This window comes from Choloepus didactylus, chromosome 3 (assembly GCF_015220235.1).
Source record: "Choloepus didactylus isolate mChoDid1 chromosome 3, mChoDid1.pri, whole genome shotgun sequence".
Taxonomy (NCBI): Eukaryota; Metazoa; Chordata; class Mammalia; order Pilosa; family Megalonychidae; genus Choloepus; species Choloepus didactylus.
The window spans coordinates 56372207-56393501 of NC_051309.1; the positions used below are offsets into that span (position 1 = coordinate 56372207).

Here is a 21295-nt window from a genome sequence, read left to right on the forward strand (position 1 = left end):
GCAGTAACAGGGCAAGTACCAAATCAAGAAAGAGACAACTTAAAAGTGCTAGTATCCAAAAGGGGGATGTGAAATGAAATGAAATAAAGCTTCAGTGGCTGAGAGATTCCAAATGGAGTCGAGAGGTCACTCTGGTAGGCATTCTTATGCACTATATAGATAAAACTTTTTAGGTTTTAATGCATTGGAATAACTAGAAGTAAATACCTGAAACTATCAAACTGCAACCCAGTAGCCTTGGCTCTTGAAGACAATTGTATAGCAATGCAGCTTACAAGGGGTGACAGTGCGATTGTGAAAACCTTGTGGATCACACTCCCTTTATCCAGTGTATGGATGGATCAGTAGAAAAATAGGCACAAAAACTAAATGAAAAATAGGGTGGGATGGGGGAGATGATTTGGGTGTCCTTTTTTACTTTTATTTCTTATTCTTATTCTGATTCTTTCTGGTATAAGGAAAGGGGTCAAAAATAGATTGGGGTGATGAAGGCATAACCATATGATAGTACTGTGAACAGTTGATTGTATACTATAGATGATTGTATGGTATGTGAATATATCTCAAAATTGAATTTAATTAAAAAAAAAGTGCTAGGATCTCACAGCACCCTGGCTGGCCTCTCTCCCATCCACTCACTGGCTGGGCACAGAGCCAGCTAGCACTCCCAGTGTGGGTCACTGGTCTTGGTTCTGGAGGGAGTAGAATAACCCTCATGCACATACTGGAACATGTATGTCTGTCACAGTCTCTCTGGTGGCAGCCTAAGGGACTGAATCAGGATACTCGCTAAAGGCTCATCATCCTAGAACTTGCCCTACACTTCATACAGGCACTTCATACAGGTCTCCTACAGAATTCTGTGCGATGCGGTCAAGTCATGGCTGCCTAGGGAAGGGGATTGCTGACTGTAGGACATACAGTGCAGTACCTGGGACTGTGAGGAAATTGCTTCCTAGAGAAGAGGGGACATTCCTATCCATGTAAATGGGGGGATTCCTGGGGTCACACAAGCATGCCCAAGACAAGATCAGGGAGGCCCCTACACTTTGGACTGGACTATTCTCTAAACTCATTATTTGGTTAAGCTCTGAAGGAGAGCACTCACACAGGTCAATCTGAAAAGACTTCTTTGTTTTCTTCTTCTTCTTCTTCTTCTTCTTCTTCTTCTTCTTCTTCTTCTTCTTCTTCTTCTCCTTCTCCTTCTTCTTCTTCTTCTTCTTCTTCTTCTTCTTCTTCTTCTTCTTCTTCTTCTTCTTCTTCCTCTTCCTCTTCTTCTTCCTCCTCCTCCTCCTCTTCCTCCTCCTCCTCCTCCTCTTCCCCTTCCCCTTCTCCTCCTTCTTCTTCCTCTTCTTCCTCTTCTTCTTCCTCTTCTTCCTCTTCTTCCTCTTCTTCTTCTTCTTCTTCTTCTTTTTCTTCTTCTTCTTCTCTGTTAACTCCTGCCATTCAAGGAAAACTCCATCATTTACTAGCTAAATACAAGCATAAGGAACAGATGCCTCAGAGTCTAAATTCCAGTGATAACACATTAAAATATCACAATGTCCAGGTTTAAACAAAAGATTACAAAACATAGAAAGAAATAGGAAGTGATGGCCCAGGCAAAGGAGAAGATAAAACAATTAGAAGCCATCAATGAGGATGAAAATACCTGGAACATACCAGACAAAGACTTTTTTAAAAAATGATCCTAAATAAGCTCAAAGAGCTAATGGAAAATGCAGACAAAAAAAAAAAAAAGAAAAAAAAACATCTAAAGAAAATCAGGAAAATGATAGATGAACAGAAAGAGAGTTATCAATAGAGAGATGAAAATTATGAAAAGGAAACTAACAGAGCTGAAGACCATGGTAACAAATCTTAAAATTTCTTAGAGGGATTTGACAGAAGATTAGAACTGACAGAAGAAAGGTCCAGTGAATTTGAAGATAGTACAATTGATATCCAGTCTGAAGAGCAGAAAGAAGAAAGAAGAGTGAAAAATGAACAGAGCCTGAAGAACTTGTAGGATACCATCAAGCATACCAATATATGCACTGTGGAAGTCCCAGAAGGAGAAGAGAGAAAGGGGCAGAGAGAATATCCAAAGAAATAATGGCTGAAAACTTCCCAAATTTAATAAATGACATGAATATACTATTGCAAGACACTCAACACGGCATCAGGATAAACCCAAACAGACCCATACTACAGCATATTATAATCAAACTGTCAAATGCCAAAGATAAAGAGAGAATTCTGAAAGCTTTAAGGGAGAAGCAACATGTCACTAAAAGGGAGCCTCAATAAGATTAAGGCTGATTTCTTGTCTGAAACCATGGAAGAAGGAAGGCAGTGGAATGACATATTTAAAGTGCTGAAAGCCAAAAAAATGCCAACCGAGAATTCTATTTTGGCAAAATCATCTTTCAAAAATTAGGGAGAGATCACAACATTCCCAGATAAAAGCTGAGGGAGTTTGTCACCGCTAGATCAGCCCTACAAAAGATAATAAAGAGATGGATGCATGCAGTTATTTTAGGTTATTGTTTTTCTTATTCCTTTGTTTTGTTTTGTTTTGTTTTAATTTTTTTTAACTTTTTGATAAATAAAGTAAAAAAATAAATAAACATAATAAAGAAAGCTCTGCAGGATGAAGGGACAGGACAATAGACAATAGATCAAATAAAGATCTCTAGTAAGGATAATGGCATTACATTATGCTATTATTGTAGTATAGAATGTTTAGGATTTTACCTCATGGTAACTTCAAAAAAAAAATACTGGAGAATATGTAAGCTCATAGCAACTGAAATTAGAGTGCAGTTGCCAGGGGTGAGGAGCAGGGAGAATGGGGAGTTAATGTATAATGCATAATTAGCATAGGGTGTCTGGGGAGAAGGGAATGTTTTAGTGATGGAAGGTGGGGAGGGTACTGCAACATTGTGATTGTGATTAATCCCACTGAGTGGTATGCTTGGGAGTGGCTGAGATGGAAAAGTTCATGTATTTATATCTTCCCACAATTAAAAAAAAAGGCAGGGGGCTACTAAAATGACAATGACAATTAAATGCAATATATAATCCTGGACAGGATCTAACAAGGGAGGAGAAGAGGCTCAAAAATACATTATTGAAACATATGAAAAAGCTGGAATATTATGAAATGTTAAATTTCTTGAACTTGATGACTGTACATAAGATGGTTATAGAAGTGAATATCTGTGTTCTTAGGAAATGTACATGACAGTATTGTGTTCAAGAAGCATGATGTATACAACTTACACTAAAGTGTTCAGAAAATGGATAGATGGATAGATAGATGATAGACACACAGAGAGAGAGAGAGAGAAAGAGAGAGAATGATGTGGCAAATATGGGAAAATGTTACAATTCGTGGATCTGGGTAGGAATGGCAGTATTCTGGTTTGCTAATGCTGCCAGAATGCAAAACACCTGAAATGGATTGACTTTTATAAAAGGGGGTTTGTTTGGTTACACAGTTACAGTCTTAAGGCCATAAAGTGTCCAAGGTAAGGCATCAGCAATTGGGTACCTTCACTGGAGGATGGCCAATGGTGTCTGGAAAACCTCTGTTAGCTGGGAAGGCATGCGGCCAGCGTCTGCTCCAAGTTCTGATTTCAAAATGGCTTTCTCCCAGGATGTTCCTCTCTTGGCTTCAGCTCCACAAAAATATCACTCTTAGTTGCTCTTGGGGTGTTTGTCCTCTCTTAGCTTCTCTGGAGCAAAAGTCTGCTTTCAGCAGCCATCTTCAAACTGTCTCTCATCTGCAGCTCCTCTCTTCTCAGCCCCTGTGCATTCTTCAAACTGTCCCTCTTGGCTGTAGCTCCTCTTCAAAATGTCACTCACAGCTGCATGAGTTCCTTCTGTTTGTCAGCTCATTTATATGGCTCCAGTGATTTAATTTACACCCACCCTGAATGGATGGGGTAAACCTCCATGGAAATTATCCAATTAGAGTCATCACCCACAGTTGAGTGGGGCGCATTTCCATGCAAACAACCTAATCCAAACATTCCAACTTAATCCTCACTAATATGTCTGCCCCACAAGATTGCATCAAAGAATATGGCTTTTTCTGGGGTACATAATACATTCAAACCAGCACAGGCGGTATGCTGGAGTTTTCTGCAGGGAGTTTGTATTATTTTTGTAATTGTCCTGAAAGTTTGACAGTATTTCAAAATAAAAAAAAACAAAAAAAAAAGAAACAGTAGAAGAGCTATAGCATCATAACATGCATGTAAATTAAAAACAAATATTTAGAAACCACTACTAATAAGATATATGTATGTATTTTAAGGATATATAGCAAACACATTAGATTGAGTCTCCAAGGAGGTAGGGAATGGAATTGGAGATTGGTGATGAAGCAGGCAAATACAGGATAAAACATTGAAAGGCAACTTGTATGGGTCAATAGTGAAATATTTTATGAAGTATGGAGAATTATTACCCAATTATTCATACTTAAGGACCAAAATAACAGAAAATATCATTAATTTTTAAAATTTAATTACAAATTGTTACATGAAATGTTTTCAAATGTTTTTAAGGATTATCTGCCTGTTGTTAAAGTTTCAGTTTACACTTAGTTTTAGATGTGTCTAAACAACAAATCCAACAAGTTTCAATTTTGTGTGTGACTGACATTTCAGACACCAATCTCTTGTCTAGTACTTAAAATACAGGCAAAATATTTATCTGAACTAGCTGGTTAACAAATGTATGAATTAAGAGATATATATAAGGCAGTGAACTGGAATGAAAATGTATTGGAAGAGAGAAAACTTGCCATCTAAAACACACACATTCTAATTTGAAATACCAACAAAATCCTTATTCTCCATAGTCATTGACCCAGAGTATAGAAAAATCTGGAGAATACTGAACTTTGGTCACGGAGAAATAGCTAGACTAAACTCAAACTAAATTAAAACTAAAACTAAACCAAAGTAAAACTTCAAACTTCTCAGCTAATATATCATGAAAATCTTTAAAATCTACCCAAAACAATTCCATCCAAAACTAATTACTGTAAACTGTATGAACAGTTAAGGGAAACAGTTACGTTTATAAACAAGGCAAATTATTTGAACATCTCGCTGATCATTTGGAGGACTATCTTCATGGAATTGACAAGTGTTTTGGTTTGCTAATGTTGCCAGAACTCAATATACCAGAAATGGGTTGGCTTTTAATGGGGTTTTTTTAAGTTACAAGTTACAATTCTAAGGCCATGAAAATGTCCAAATTAAGGCATCAACAAGAGGATGCATCTCCAGGGTCTCTCTCTCTCTCTCTCTCTCTCTTTTTTCTCTCTCCCTCTCTCAGTGTTTCTGCCTTTTATCCTCTTATAAAGGGCTCCAGTAAAGGATTAAGACCCACCTTGAATGAGGTGGGTGACAACTCAATTGAAATAACCTACAAAAAGGTCCCACCATAGTAAGTCTGCACCCACAAGGATAGATTAAAAGAACACAGCTTTCTCTCTCTAAGCCAGCTTGGCAGGTGGACTTGCTGCCCTCCCCTCTACGTGGGACATGATCCCCAGAGGTGTAGGTCTCCCTGGCAATGTGGGACATGACTCAGGGGGATGAGCCTGGACCTGGCATCATGGGATTGAGAAAGCCTTCTGGACCAAAAATGGAAGAGAAATGAAACAAAATAAAGTCTCAGTGGCTGAGAAATTTCAAATGGAGTCAAGAGGTCATTCTGAAGGTTATGCTTACGCATTATACAGATACCCCTTTTTAGTTTTTAGTTTCTTAGAATCTCTAGAAGGAAATACCTGTTGAACTGCAACCCAGTATCCTTGATTCTTGATGACACTCATATAACTATATAGCTTATACAGCATGACAATGTGATTGTGAAAACCTTGTGGCCAACACTCCCTTTATGGATACACTGGAGTGTATGGACAGATGAGTAGAAAAATGAGGACAAAACGTAAATGAATAATAGAGGAGGAGAAGGGGTATGGGATGTTTTGGGTGTTCTTTTAACTTGTTATTCTTATCTTTATTTTTTGGAGTAATGAAAATGTTCAAAAATTGCTGTGGTGATGAATGTACAACTATATGATGATACTGTGAACAATTATACACTTTGTATGGTATGTGACTATATTTCAATAAAAATGCATTAAAAGAAAAAAAAAACATGGCCTTTTCTGGGATACATAACAGCTCCAAACTACCACAACAAGGGTGTAAGGGACTGATTATTTTCTTTCCCCTCCTTGAATCTGCCCTTGACATTCATCAGGACTGTGGGCACCAGGATGAAAAACACTGGGGACAGGGTGTGGGGAGGGGCAGTGAGATTGGCCTCAGATCTGCTCATCCACAAGGACAGCACTACCAAGTGGCAGAATTTCAGTACATCCCCATCTCCCTGCCCCTGATCGCAGGAGACCAAGTGGAAAAATTAACCTTGGACTGAATCCAGTCTGCCTGCAGCTGCAGCCGCAGTAGCCTTTTAAAAGCACACCTTTGATCATGCCACTCCCTGGATTAAATCGTTTCAAGGACCAGGATCGAATTCCAACAGCATCTCATGGCTTACAAAGCCCTTCAAGATCTGCCTGCCTCTCCCCGCTAACTGAAGCCATTCTGTTTTCCATGCTTGTGCTATTATGAGCTTTTAGCATCTTCCAGGACCTGGATGGCCACTGAGCCTTTCTTTATCCGCCCTTTTCTCCCTCCCTGGAACACTCTCTTCCTATCACTCCCACCCCAAGATTCCTGCCTCACTAATTTCTCACTATTGCCTGCTGAGTTAAACTTTATGATTTCCATTAGACATCATTTCCTTCAAGAAGTCTTCTCTGTCCCCTCAAAGACTGCCCCCCTAGGTACTCCCTAGAATTCTCTGCTAAATCGTCTAACTTAAGGGACTGGTGTCCATTGGAAGCAACTTGAGGACAAAAATTATGCTTTCTTCATTTTGATGTCTCAGCTAAGACAGTGCCTGTCACATAAATAATGCCTAATAGACACTTGAATGGATAAAGAAGAAAATACACAAATGACCAAAATAGGTCCTATTGTCTGCTGTTGCCAGGGTCCCATGCTTTGACAGATAGCACTTGCAAAAACTTTCAAATGAGTAATTTTAACTCCTTTAAAACATCATTATTATGAAAAATTTAAAACACAAAACTAAATAGAAAAAATCTAATGAGCCCCCGTGTACCCATCACCCAGCTTCAAGTTATAAATGCTTTGCTAATCCTGTTTCAAATATTATCCCCCCCTTTTTTTAATTGCAAAATTTTAAAGCAAATGTCATTTCATCCATAAATGCTTCAATATGTATATCTCTTATGGGAACAGGTTTTGTGGAGGCTACAGGGAAAATTTGAATATGAACCAGACATTGGATGATATTTTAAAATAATAGTAATTTCTTATTTAAAATAACTACTATAGTTTTTCTCCGTGCTGCGGACTAACAATGGACACCCAGAAGGACGTGCAGCCCCCGAAGCAGCAGCCAATGATCTATATCTGTGGAGAATGTCACACAGAAAATGAAATAAAATCCAGGGATCCAATCAGATGCAGAGAATGTGGATACAGAATAATGTACAAGAAAAGGACTAAAAGATTGGTGGTTTTTGACGCTCGATGAAATGTGAATTCAGAGAAACATATTCGCTTGTAGTTGAATTTGCCATTAATGTTTTACATTGTTGTATAGCTTTTGGTTAGCGTATTTATCTTTATGAATACAACTACATATACACAATTTCATTTTATCTCATTTTTAAAATTGTATTTAGATATCTGTTAATACTTTGTGTAGAGAAATTTGTGGGGTGTTTTTTAGTTCCATTACATGACTTATAATTTAGTTTCATTGTATATTTAATCTGACACATGGTAAGGTTAGAATTGCTTTTCCTAAACCATACTTTTAATCAAAACCTAGAATCACTGGGTCTTTTGTTAAAAGTACAGGTTTCTAGGGCACTTTGAGGGTCTGATTAAGTATGTTCTTTGGGAACTACTGTCCTCCATCACCAGTTTACAGAGTTTGCAAACTTTGCAGTGTTATTTGGTAGTGGGTATACTAATGTACTTGATGTCAGTGTGCATATATCATTTAGACTTCTGTTTTTCATGTATTACCTGATATATAGGACTTTCTGAATTTCTACATAATGCTTGATTAAGATCTTGGGAGAGAGAAGAGAAATTTTAATCGTTTTTCTCTGTAAGGCAAAATCAACTCCAAGCAAAGTGAGTGAAGCAGACCGTTAGGTGCAGTTTCCTGAGTATAGTCATTCATTGTGGTCAAAAATTCTGCTTTCAGAATATAAAAAAGAATGGGGATTGGTTTACACTGAATTATTGGATAAATGTTTAAAATATTTTGCCTCCATCTTAAGAACATGGAATTGATTCTCACATCTGTACTCCATCTATTCCAAGATTTCATCATTATGGAATGTCATGTTGGCCTCCTTAACATTTATTTTAAAGATTAGATATATTCCAACTTTTAATAGCCATGTCTGTCTCTCTTTAAAAGAGTGCTTCCTTGATCTAGGCTTTCCTTTATGATTTTTATAATTTTGTGATTCTGTTATGTTCCTTTTTGACCTTATCCTTTTCACACAAGGGAATCCTAATATATGTACACTGTCTCCTTATGACAGCCCCTTAAACAAATAAACCCCAAGTGTAATGTAGTTACACTTAACTGTTCTCATTCATCCTAGTTCTTTTGTGTATTCATCGTTTATTTGAGTATCATTATTTGTTTAATTAGGCAGATTGGTTTAATGGGAAAATATTACAACTGGAACTCAAGACCTATGTTTTCAGTCAGTCACTTAACCTCTTTGTGCCTCCTTTAATTTGACCTCTTACCTACTTGGATATTTTTATGAAAAAAATGAGAAAATAGATGTAAAATTGCTTTAAAAAGATTCTTTTGAGTAGTACTCTGTAAATACAAAAATCAGTACATTTGAGCTTGAAATTGATACATAACTTGTTCCCTATAAACTGCTTAACAACAACTGTGAACACTGAATGGAAAAAAAAAAAAAGTACTGAATGGAACTTAAAATTGTAAGGTTCAGCCTTGCCTCTAATTAGCTTAATGATTTTGGGTAATTCGGTTCATTTCTTTTTTAACTTCAGTTTCATTGTCAATGTGGAGGAATTATGATGGTTGTTAAGGTAATGTGTTTTGAGATTGAAACTAAGGAACATTCATATATAACAAATGAAATCAGAAATGACCAGCCCCAAGGGATAATAAAATATATAAAGACATGGCTGAGGAGACATAAAAGCAAGTTGCTTTTTCCTCATATACACATGTGCACATACATCTCCACCCTTCCCAGTATAAGTTGGAAGTTGCTCAAGGAGGAGTGTTGTCATTTGAGCAGAGGGATGAAGGATGAGGAGACAGTCTTTGGAAGGTAAAAAAGAGCATTTCTGAAGTAGTGAAAATAACCAATAGAAAAGCTCTGAGAAGTGAGCTTGTTCCCACTTCAGAATGACTGGAACTTGGTGAGGTGGGAGGGTGTAGGAAGAGACAAGGTGCAGAAGTAGGGAGGGGCCAGTTCACTTAGGGCCCTGTGATGGAAGCCACTGGAGAAATAAGCAGAAGAGTAACATGTTTGACACTTAAAAGGTCACTCAGGCTGTGGTGTGAGAATGGGCTGTACAGAGACAAGTGTGGCAGTGGGGAATCAGTTAGGAGCCATCTGTAATAGTTCAGACTGCTAATCATGGTGACTGGGCCGGGGTGGTAGCTGTGAAGGAGGTGAGAAGTAGCTGATTGTGAGAGAGATGTTTTGAAGTTGAACTGATAGGACTTACTGATGGATTGGTTAGTGGTCAAGAACTCAGTAAACAGTATGGGCTTTGACTTAAGGCTCTGGGTCCGGATACCCACATTGATTCTTGTTAGCTGGCTAGGTGACCTTACCAGACCTTTTTTCCCTTATTTGTAAAATAGGTGTGAAATAATAGCACCTACTTCAAAGATAATGTTGTAATATAAAATGAAATAATCCATGTGTGGTGGTTTGAAATTATATGTACCCCAGAAAAACATGTTCTTAAATTTAATCCATTTCTGTGGGTGTGAACCCATTGTAAGTAGGACCTTTTGGTGACTACTTCAGTTAATGTGTGACCCACCTCATTCAAAATGGGTCCTAATCCTCTTATTGAAGTCCTTCATAGGAGAATGAAATTCAGACAGAGAGATAGCCAGGGAAGCAAGAAGCTGAAATCATCAAAACCAAGAAGAGAAGGTGGAGACCAGCAGATACCATCATGTGCCTTGCCATGTGGCAGAGGAACCAAGGATTGCTGGCAGCTGGTCTTCGGGAAGAAAGCATCACTTTAATGATGCCTTGTTTCGGACATTTTCTCTGTCTCAAAACTGTAAACTAATAAATTCCCATTTTTTAAGACAATCCATTTCATAGTATTTGCTGGAGCAGCCTAGGAAACAAAAACACCATGTAAAACTCAGTCTAATAAATGTTAACTGTTATTTTCAAAAAAAAAAAAAAAAAAAAAAAAAAAAAAAAAAATAACTACTATAACTGGGGATGGTAGCACATTATTGTTATTGAGCTATATAAGTCACTGTGATTAAAAAAGGAAACTTTAGGATGTATATATTACTAGAATAAAAATTAAAAGTTAAAACATAGGGCTGTACAGCACAGTGAAACCTATTGTAGACAATGGACTATGGTTAATAGTACAAGTATAAGAATGTTCTTTCATGGGTTTTAACAAAAGTGGGATACTAATACAAGGTGGTAGTAATAGACAAAAATAGAGTAATAGGGAAAAACTACACCTAATGTAAATAATGGACAATTGAACTATTTTAATAACCTTTCATTAATTGTAACAAAGGTAACTACTGTTAAAAAATAGTATAATTATTTTTGAAAAGTACTATCATCAATAATAACAAATGTTCCACACCAACGCAAGGTGTTATGGTGGGGTAGTGTACAGGAATCCTGTATTTTATGCATGATTGTTTTGTAAACATACAACTTCTCTAATAAAAAAATAATAACCACCATACCATCATCACATCTAGCAAAATCACACAAATACTTTAATATCATTCAGTACCAAGTTCATATGCAAGTGGGAACACCTTTTACATTCGGGAAAGTGGCTGATTCTAAGCCTACAGGGAATGAACAAGATGAGCCTGGAGCATCTGGTTGTGCCAGCAAGTAGGAACATGTTCAGAGAATGACAGGGACATGTCACAAGGACACAGAAGCCAATGTAAAGGTGGTCCCACTTGCAAATCTGGGAAATCTTGAATATTAAAGTAGATCATTACACTAATGGATTATAACCCATTGAATAATTCAAAATAGGTCTCCATGAGCCCCTTGTGATATAAATAAAAAATGTAATTGAGTTTGGTGAGGAACAGGATATTTTCATAGTTACAAACTATCTCCCCACAAAAATATCTATTAATTGCAAGGGGAAAAGACTAAATTTATAGCAAGAGAAGCCTGGAAAGACAAAAATTAATGGATCAAAGCTAATAACCCTGGTAATGGGACAGATAGAAATTATATGCCACTAAATCAGAGACCATAAGAGAAGCTTAGCATCACTACTATGATGTTCCTGACAAAGATGAATAACCTGAGTGTAATAATGAAAACACAAACAACATCAGACAAACTGAAATTGAGAGACATTCTACAAAATAACAGGCCTAGAAACTTCAACAGGGAAAGTCTATGAAAGTCGAGGAAACACTGAGAAGCTGTTTAGACTGGAGGAGACTAAGGAGATATGATAACCAAATATTATGTGAGAGTCTAGTCTGGGTCCTTTTGCTATAAAGAATATTGTTGGGACAACTGGCAAAATTGAATGGATCTTAGACTTAGATGTTATTAGGTATTGGGAGACAATTATCCATGGATCTCTCATGTTTATGCACATCTTATGAGCAGAGCCACTGATTTAACTGCCCTTTGTTCCAGATTACATTTGAAAAATATTTGTATGGCAAGTGGCATTGGAAGATGGAAGTAGAATCTCCCTCTGGAGGAAAGGTCAATTTTGCTTAGTGGTAGAAGATAGAAATAGTCTTCCTCCAGAGCAAAGGGCAGGTGTGCTTACGGCCCATCATACAGTATTTGGTTTCCCTGAGCTCAAGGCTTCTCACCCTCTCAGGCAACCCACATGTGTGTATGCAGTGATCTGAGACTATCCACATGGCTCCATGGAACTTGTGGACAAGGGAAACTGACGTAAGTATATACCGTTCATACCATTTGCTGTACTGTGAGTAATAAAGTCTTGTGTCTGCGAATCAGGAGACTCGTGTCTTGTGCTAGCATCCATTAAACTGTGGTGGGATAACTTTTCAAGATTGTAAGTAGGATGTTTTCGTTTCCTAGGCTGCTTAAGCAAATACCGTGAAATGGTTTGTCTTCAACCATGGGAATTTATTTACTCATGGTTTGAGTCTGCAAAGAAGTCCAAATCCAGGTGTTATCAAGGCGATGCTTTCTTCCTGAAGACAGTGTTCTGGGCTGGCTGCTAGCAGTCCTTGGTCCTTAGTTTGTCACATGGTAAGGCACATGGTGACGTCTCCTGGTCTTTCCCTTCTCTCTGGGTTCTGTTGATTTCAGCTTCTGGCTGCTTCCTCTGTGGCTTTCTCTTTCATTGTCTGAATTTCATTCTCTTAGAAAAAGACTCCAGTAATAGGATTTAGACCCATCCTGATAGAGGTGGGTCACACCTTAACTGAAGTAGCCTCATCAAAAGGTCCTACTTACAATGGGTTCACATCCACAGGAATGATTAACTTTAAGAACATGTATTTCTGGAGTACATACAGCCCCAAACCATCACATAGGGCAAAATCTCAGACTCTTCATAGGTCTTAAAAATAATACATCAGTGTTAATTTTCTGATTTTAATGGTTATATACCAGTTTAATGTAATTATGTCCTCATTTGTAGTTAATATACACTAAAGTATTTAGGAGTGATGGGACATCATGTCGGTAGGTTACTGTTAAGGGAAAAAAATATTTGGTACTATACTTGCAACTTTTCTGTATGTTTGAGGTTGTTTTAAATTTTTTTTTTAAGATTTATCAGTGGGTTCAAGTGGTATTAGTCTGAGCCCTCCAATGTAAAGTTTCCCCATTAACTTCTTACCTAATGGTTTTGGCATCCATTGTTGATTAGATCCATTATTTCATTAGAGATTCCGAAATGTTGATTTTTCTAATTCAATCATTCCTTCTGAATTTGCTAGCTGTACTTCTTCTATAAAGAAGAATTTTCCTCATCAACTATTGGGTTGCCCTGAAATAAATTTTATGTAGGAAAAGCAGGAAAAATGCTTGATTCTCTCCCTTTATAAGATTTGTTGACCTGGAGGGGACACCAAAAATTTTGTTTTTGATAGCTTGTTTGATTTATATGAACTCATAATTTTTATATATTTAGTGTTTTCAATCCATTGCAGTTATTATTCCTTTTGATGCTTAAATTGCCCATCCCAGGTCAGTGTAAGCCCCTTAAGTTGAATCTGGTGTCCTTTTGTCATGACTTCACTGGTCTTTGATTGCTTCCTTGCTTTCTGGCACAACATGTCAGGTTTGTCTTGTCCATTTCTTGCTCCAGACCTAGGATTAGCCATTTCTCTGAGTTTTGCCTCTAAAAGGTAGGGAACTGGTATTTAGACAATGCAACTGGAGAGCCAAAGGTTGGGCAAATTCCAAAGACAGTAACACAAAAGGAAAAAATAAAAAGAAGAAAAAGAAAAGCAAGATGTTAAAATGTGATGAACATATGCAAAAGCTTGGAAGCTGTATTATGGATTCAGATAATCGCAAGACCTCAAGAAATACACACAGTGTTTCACCGTGACAAGATCAAAGATGCACATCCTGAAAGTTGTGGCAGCTCTGAAAAGGCTGGGCAGACACTACCTTGGTTCAAGCACAGGAAAAATGTTCCACAATTTGCAGAACCTACAGAACCTACAGAAACGTAGGTAACAAGAGCTTAGTTGAACTCCTTGATGAGTCTGAATATACTTCAAATGAGGAAATCTTTATCTCACAGAATATACTTCAAATGAGGAAATCTTTATCTCACAGGATGAAATATGTCATTTAGGGCTAATAACCAGTCTTTCTACAGCAACAGAGAACAATACTGAAGCATCTAAAGGAGAAGTTTAATAAATACTGCTGCTTATATGATCACAAGAAACCCATTTGTACTGGTTGGTTGACAACAGCTGGAGCAAATTAAATAAATAAATAGCTCTGTCTTTCAATTAAAAAAAAAACTGGGTTATCATTAATTCCTGGATTATCAGTGGGCAGAGATAGGACATTGTTCCAGTTTGCTAATGCTGTCATTTTGCAAAACACCAGAAATGGATTGGTTTTTATAAAGGGGGTTTATTTGGTTACACAGCTACAGTCTTAAGGTCATAAAGTGTCCAAGGTAAGGCATCAACAAAGGGTACCTTCACCAGAGAAAGGCCATTGGCATCTGGAAAACCTCTGTTAGCTGGGAAGGCACGTGGCTGGTGTCTGCTTGCTCCCAGGTTGCGTTTCAAAATGGCATTATCCAAAATGTCAGCATCAGCTTTCAAAGGCCGTTTTCCAAATTTCCTTCTAAGCTGCAACAGCACTGAGTTCCTTCTGTTTGTCAGCTCTTTTATATGGCTCCAGTGATTCAATTACAACCCACCCTGAATGGGCAGGGTAACACCTCCATGGAAATTATCCAATCAAAGGTCTCACCCATGGTTGATTGAGTCACATCTCCATGGAAACAGTCAAAAGATTCCAACCTAATCAACACTAATACGTCTGCCCCCACAAGATTGCACTAAAGAACATGGCATTTTGGGGGACATAATGCATCCAAATTGGCACAGACATATATACCAAATCATGAGGTCAGGCTGATATTTCCAACCCAAATTTTAGATTACAAGGTTTACCTAACAATTTGATTTTATCTTTCCCCACTTATTCTGAAAACCTTGGTTCCTATCAATGTGAACATAACTACTTACTTATTTATCTTATGCTGTATTGTACTTATAATATATGATGGGTGTGCTATAATAGTAATAATACGCCAACAAAACAAGTAGCATCAAGTCTACTAAATGCATTTTAATACTTCTTTGTGGTTTTTATCTGTCCTTTGAATAAATCTCACTAGTGAGGTGCAGTCAAAATAGTCGATTTTATAATCATTTGCTAGAGTGACCAATTTTCTGGTTTGCGCAGGACTGAGGGATTTCCCCAGAGATCAGTCCCAGGCAAACTGGGAGGACTGGTCAGCTTACTGGAAGTAATTATTTACTCTGTGTGGTTAGCCAACAACTTCATATAGAATTAGTTTCATTTTTTAAAAATTTGTTTTAAATATTTTAGGGATTTCTTAAAAAAATTTTTTTTGATGTCAACATTTACATTGTTACAACACTAAAACCATTTGACAAGACACATTTGGAGAATTCCCTTTTCCATCCTATCTCCACCATCTTCTTACCTCTCTCTCTTTCTAGAGGTATTCTTTTCATTCATTTTTTTCTGTTTATTCTTCCAGTGTTTCATATTTGAAAACATAAACACATGTGTGGGTATATATGTATAATCCTTTCTTACATAAAAGATAACTTTCTATAAACACTATTTTCATATACTTTTTATAAAAGAATTCCCAGATTGGCATTTACTCTAGGACTGCAAAGCCATATACTGAAATAATCATAACTGTCATCCACAAAATAGTCATAAACCTAAACCTCCAGAAATAGAGAAAAAAAATCCAAGAAGCCAGGGACAGAATGATATTCATGAGCCAGGTTAACTGGAATGAAGCTTCCAAATTTTCTCCCTATACCACCTATAACATACCCCTAGCATTACCTCTCAATCCCAAATAGCTTTGAAAAATTGTTGCTGAGCTCAGACTTGGGACATTTGGAGATTTAATACAACAGTGTCTCAGCTGGTGATGGGAATTGCTTTCAGCTCCCAGCTGATGAGGTTGGGAAGTGGGTGATGAGAGGGGAGCAATAAGAGGCCTGTCCTTTGGTTCAGCATTGCAGTACAACTGTGCCAAGTGAAATGCACGTGGACTACTCAGCCTTGTGTTCCGACAGGCACATGAGTGGAGTCGGGGACATTTGCATGCTGCCTGCTTGACTGTTTAAGGATTCCACACAGGAGCTCTTCATACGGCATGTGCTCAGTAGCTCACGGGAGAAAGATTTGGGGGCTGGAAGAGGAGTGATTTGTGAGATTCAATTATTTCTTTGAGTGTAAGAGAGGAACAGGCTCCCATCTCTTATTTATGAGGAGCCAGGCTCACCACTCGACAAATTGGGCCCAGCAGCCTGCAGACTGAACATGGGCCGTCTGTGGCTACCAGCAATCTGGGCAGGGCAGCCGTGATGTGTGGGCCAAGCTGGTAGCTTTCTACCTGCTATAATTTAAGAAAGCCACAAAGCTGCCCCCTTCCTCTCACACTTCCATCCTTCTTCCTTTGTATCTGGGGAGGACACTGTCTCCAGAGCTCTTTTAAACAACGAAGGGAGGACATCATATTCCCTCTTACCAGGAAGGAGGAGGAGGTATGGAGGATCTAAATCAAGCCAGTGAGTGGGAAATTCAGATTCTGCATGTGGAGGTAGAAAAGTAGAGTGGCCCTGGATTTGAATCCTGAGTCATCTGTCCACAATGGGGATTTAGGTGAAAGTTTCTCATTCTTTCTGAACTTCAGTTTTCTCACCTGTAAAATAGAAAAACAAAACAAAACAAAAAACAGGGGTTCTACCTATCTCATAAAGTTATAAATCTTAAAATCAACAAACCCTGTAAAGCAGTGCACATAGTAAAGCTCAATATATGCTCAGTTAGAACAAAAGAAGCCTGGCTGAGAAGGGTTTATTATCAGCAGGATGATGACGGAGAGAAAAAGCAAGACATAATTAGGGAAGACAAATTTCCCCAACCTTTCACTTTTGCCCAACATCATCCATTCATTAATTACTGCCATTCAAATATGCAAGGAAGTATGCAACCTGATCTTTGGCTTCAAGAAGTTTATCATTCAGGGGCAAAAATCACAGAAACGGAAAATCTCACCAGGTGTGACTATCATCTACGCACTGACAACTCCCAAATGTTTACATCTAGTTTAGACTTTATTCATTAACTCTAGAATTACGGAATCGTATGAAGCTGGGCTTGAGTTTTCCATCCTTGCCTTTCTAGCTGGTGAATGAATCTCTGCTTCCTCATTTGTAAAGTAAGTTTAAGAAGATATGCCTTTCAGGCTTTTAAATGAGAACATTTAAGGCACCTACCTTGGTGCTTGGTACCTGGAAATGTTCATAAACCTTTGTCCCCTTCCCTTCCCATATCCTCATTCTTATGGGATACCCAGTAGGACTGTCAAACTTAACATGCCCCAAAGTAATTTCATTTAAGCATACCCTCCTCCTTTACTTTCTGACCCATTTACTGGCACTATCACTCTGCTCAGTAACCTGGAAATTATCCTTGATGCCTCCCTTTTCCTTAGCTCTTGCATCCAGGTTATCACGAAGCCTTGTTAATCTTCCCTGCCAATACAGTCTCAGATCTGTCACTATTTTGCCAGTGCTATTGCCACTGCCTTTGTTTGGGAAGGTAACATTTCTCATTTGAATTTCTCAGTGTTCTTCCAATGATCTCCCTACTCTGTCCTAAATCATGCCCTAACCTCCAGCCCGAAGCCTTTCCTCCACACTACCACCGAGTTATATTCTTCAAATCTGATCTTGTTATTCTGCTGCTTTGCATCTCTCAGTTGTTCTTTAACTAGCTAGATGGAACCGGGGTGTGTACCAGTATGGACTTGGAAAACATGGGGGAACTCCAGAGTGGTAAAATCTGATGTGCTAAATACAAGACACCACCCTAACTGTTGAGACAGGAAATAAGGGACACAAGGTAAAATATGGCAGCCAGGCTCAGACAAGACTCCCTGTTGCAGCTGTTTCTGCCGGGAGGACTGAGTCTTGAATTAATCATAAGATATGTCGCTATAGGAGAATTCAAACAAGATTATCCTCTGCTTTCTGAATCTAGGGCTGAGAACCACAGTTAGGCTTCAATCAAATGAGCAAAATTAGAGGGTTGCTGTGATCTTCCCTATCTTCTGAGGCCTGGGTTTCAGTAGGACAATCATTTATGAGTTCTTAACCACAACAGTGGGACTTGCAGTGGGAAATAATAGTTCCTTTCTTGCCTTTCTCCCATCATCCCTGAGTCGAGCATTCCAGTCACAAGTTTTACAGTTTCCCAAACACATCAGGCTGTGTTAATGCCTAGCACATGCTGTTCCTTATTTATTTATTTATTTATTTATTATTGTGACTGTTTGTCTTTCCCCCATTGGAACATAAGCTCTGCAAAAGCAGTGCTTTGTTTTGTTTATGCTCTCTCCCCAGGATCTAGAATGGTATGTGGTACACAGTAGGTGCTCAATAAATACTCACGAAAGAACTAATGCTGTTTCTTATGTTTGTAATATACTTTCCCTTTGTCTGCCTCAGCTTCTACATTGCCTCCTTGGACAAATTCCCCCCACCCCATCTCACCTCCACCTCTCCCAATCCACTTCCTCCTGTTGGCCCTTTGGGTTTCTTCAATATTCCTCTAGACTGCACTTGTCCTGCCATTTACAATGGTTTCCTTACAAGCCGGTCTCCTCCAGGAGACTGTGGCATCACTGAGGACAGGGGTCAACTCCTGCTGATGTGAGGACCCTCAGTTCCTAGCACATTGTTCTGAGCACACCTCAGTAAAAGTTTGGGGAAACAGACAAGTGAGTACCCAGCTCTGCCTGGAGAGTATGGGAAGGTGGGGTCAGAGAAGGATTCCCAGAAGAGGTAAGGTCAAGAGAAGAGAGATTGGAGATGAGTTTTCAAGGAGATGAAAGGAAAATCCAAGGAAGAAAAGCTCTTCCAAGGGCCACCCTAGAGAGTCCTTTGAAAAAAAGTACAACCAATGACTGTTGTGCTGACCAATCTGAATCCAAATAAAGGGGGGTTTCGAGGGTGAAATTACAGTCCAAGGAGCCCCCCATATTCTGAAGCCAACAGCAGTCCCCACAGCTCCCTTTTCAAACTTGGATCAGGAGGTTGAAACAAGAACATGCAAATTGCTATTCTAGTGGCAGTTTTGCCTGCAAGCAATTTCTGAGACCATACAATAGAAGTTTTCAAATAGATGGTTTCGGGTATCCACGGAGTAATGAGATCAAGACTCCAGGACTGCCAGCTAGGAGCACAACAGGGAAAATATCATTTATGGCAGGCTCATGAATCCTATTTGCATAAAACTTATGAACCTGAAAGCACACATTCCCTATGTAGCAAAAATCAAAATGATTTCTCCCAGTTTTTGTTTTCTCTGAATGGCGGTAGCCTATCCAGGGAACAAAGGTTCCTGACAAGAGATTTCTCTTAAAGCTGAAGGTCAGCAGTTATAACGGATTCCTAAATATCTGAATGTATTCATTCAAACATTTCTTTTATTGCTGTGTGTTCTAGTTTGCTAATGCTGCCAGAATGCAAAACACCAGAGATGGATTGGCTTTTATAAAAGGGGATTTATTTGGTTACACAGTTACAGTCTTAAGGCCATAAAGTGTCGGAGGTAACACATCAGCAATTGGGTACCTTCACTGGAGGATGGCCAGTGGTGTCTGGAAAACCTCTGTTAGCTGGGAAGGCACGTGGCTGGTGTCTGCTCCAAAGTGCTGGTTTCAAAATGGCTTTCTCCCAGGACATTCCCCTCTAGGCTGCAGTTCCTCAAAAATATCACTCTTAGTTGCACTTGGGGTATTTGCCCTCTCTCAGCTTCTCCAGAGCAAGAGTCTGCTTTCAACGGCCGTCTTCAAACTCTCTCTCATCTGCAGTTCCTGTGCTTTCTTCAAAGTGTCCCTCTTGGCTGTAGCTCCTCTTCAAAATGTCACTCACAGCTGCACTGAGTTCCCTCTGCCCAGCAGCTCATTTATATGGCTCCACTGATCAAGGCCCACCCTGAATGGGTGGGGCCATGCCTCCATGGAAATATCTAATCAGAGTTATCACCTACAGTTGGGTGGGGCGCATTTCCATGCAAATCTAAGCAGCACCAAAACGTCTGCCCCACAAGACCGCATCAAAGAATATGGCTTTTTCTGGGGGACATAATACATTCAAACCGGCACACTGTGTTTTAAGAGATAAAGCCCTTCCGCTTAAACTATTTAAAATCTTTAAATATCTTCACACCCATGGACATCCACTCCAAGTCCCACCTGCAAACCTCTCACCCACCCAGGCACATCTTTGTGCATACACACACGTGTGTCTGGTATATCGGCTTCTGTGCACGTATACAGAGGCCCAGCCAGGGTGCTGCAGGTGTTCTAAAGCTCTCACTCTCCCTGTCTGATAATTAAGCTCACAAGGGAATGATGCTGTGTTTCACTTAAAGGAAAAACACCTGGAAAGTGTTTTCTCCTGGAAGGGTCAGGAGAATTTTTTCTTAAGTAAATGAAAGGAGTTGGCTAAGATGGACTTTGAAATCCCTTCTAATATTTTAGCATCGCAATTCCCTTTTCTCTCCTCCCTCCACACTTCCTAACTTCACAAAACCAGCATAGAGTTTAGCAAATAGTAGGTATAGATTTATAAAGTAAGAGCTTTCCTGTGCCTTGAAGGAGAATGAGCTTTCCTGCTCCAGGTCTCCAAGCCTTTGCTTTTCATTGGTTCCAGTTGCCAATGAGTTCATAGAGTCAGATGAATGTGAACTGAATCGAAACCCTACTCCAAACACTTTAGATAACACCCTTCTTGGAGTGTTTCTAGAAGCAATATATGTCATGAAAATACCTCCATTTGATGGTGCAGACCACAGTGTTCCATACTAAGATGGGATGATATTTCTGGACAAAAGGGTTGATTAGGACCACAGCAAACTGCACAGCTTTGGCTGGGGAATTGTCGTGTAAATGTAATTGTCAATAAACCAAAAGCAGATTGAATAGAAAGTAAATTCAGCACTTGAAAGCAGATTTGACATGATAGTTTGAATGCTTAGTTCAATTTATTTGCTTGTTTAATTGCAAGCTGCCAATACAACCAATATGCAATGACCAGGTTAAGGCACACAATACATCTAAGGGTGAAGATATCAGAGTCTCTAAAGTTCATAGGCCTGAGGACC

The 21295-nt window shown here is 38.9% G+C and overlaps 1 protein-coding gene and 1 pseudogene across 1 annotated transcript; both read left to right on the top strand.

The window, feature by feature from the left end:
- Positions 1-7446: 7446 nt before the first annotated feature.
- LOC119528615 (DNA-directed RNA polymerases I, II, and III subunit RPABC4) lies at positions 7447-9123 on the top strand. The gene has a single exon (XM_037828938.1). It carries the CDS (start codon positions 7462-7464, stop codon positions 7636-7638), a length of 177 nt encoding a protein of 58 aa, XP_037684866.1. The 5' UTR covers positions 7447-7461; the 3' UTR covers positions 7639-9123.
- A 3912-nt stretch (positions 9124-13035) lies between these two features.
- On the top strand, positions 13036-14315 carry LOC119530258 (annotated as a pseudogene).
- The last annotated feature ends 6980 nt before the right edge of the window (positions 14316-21295 follow it).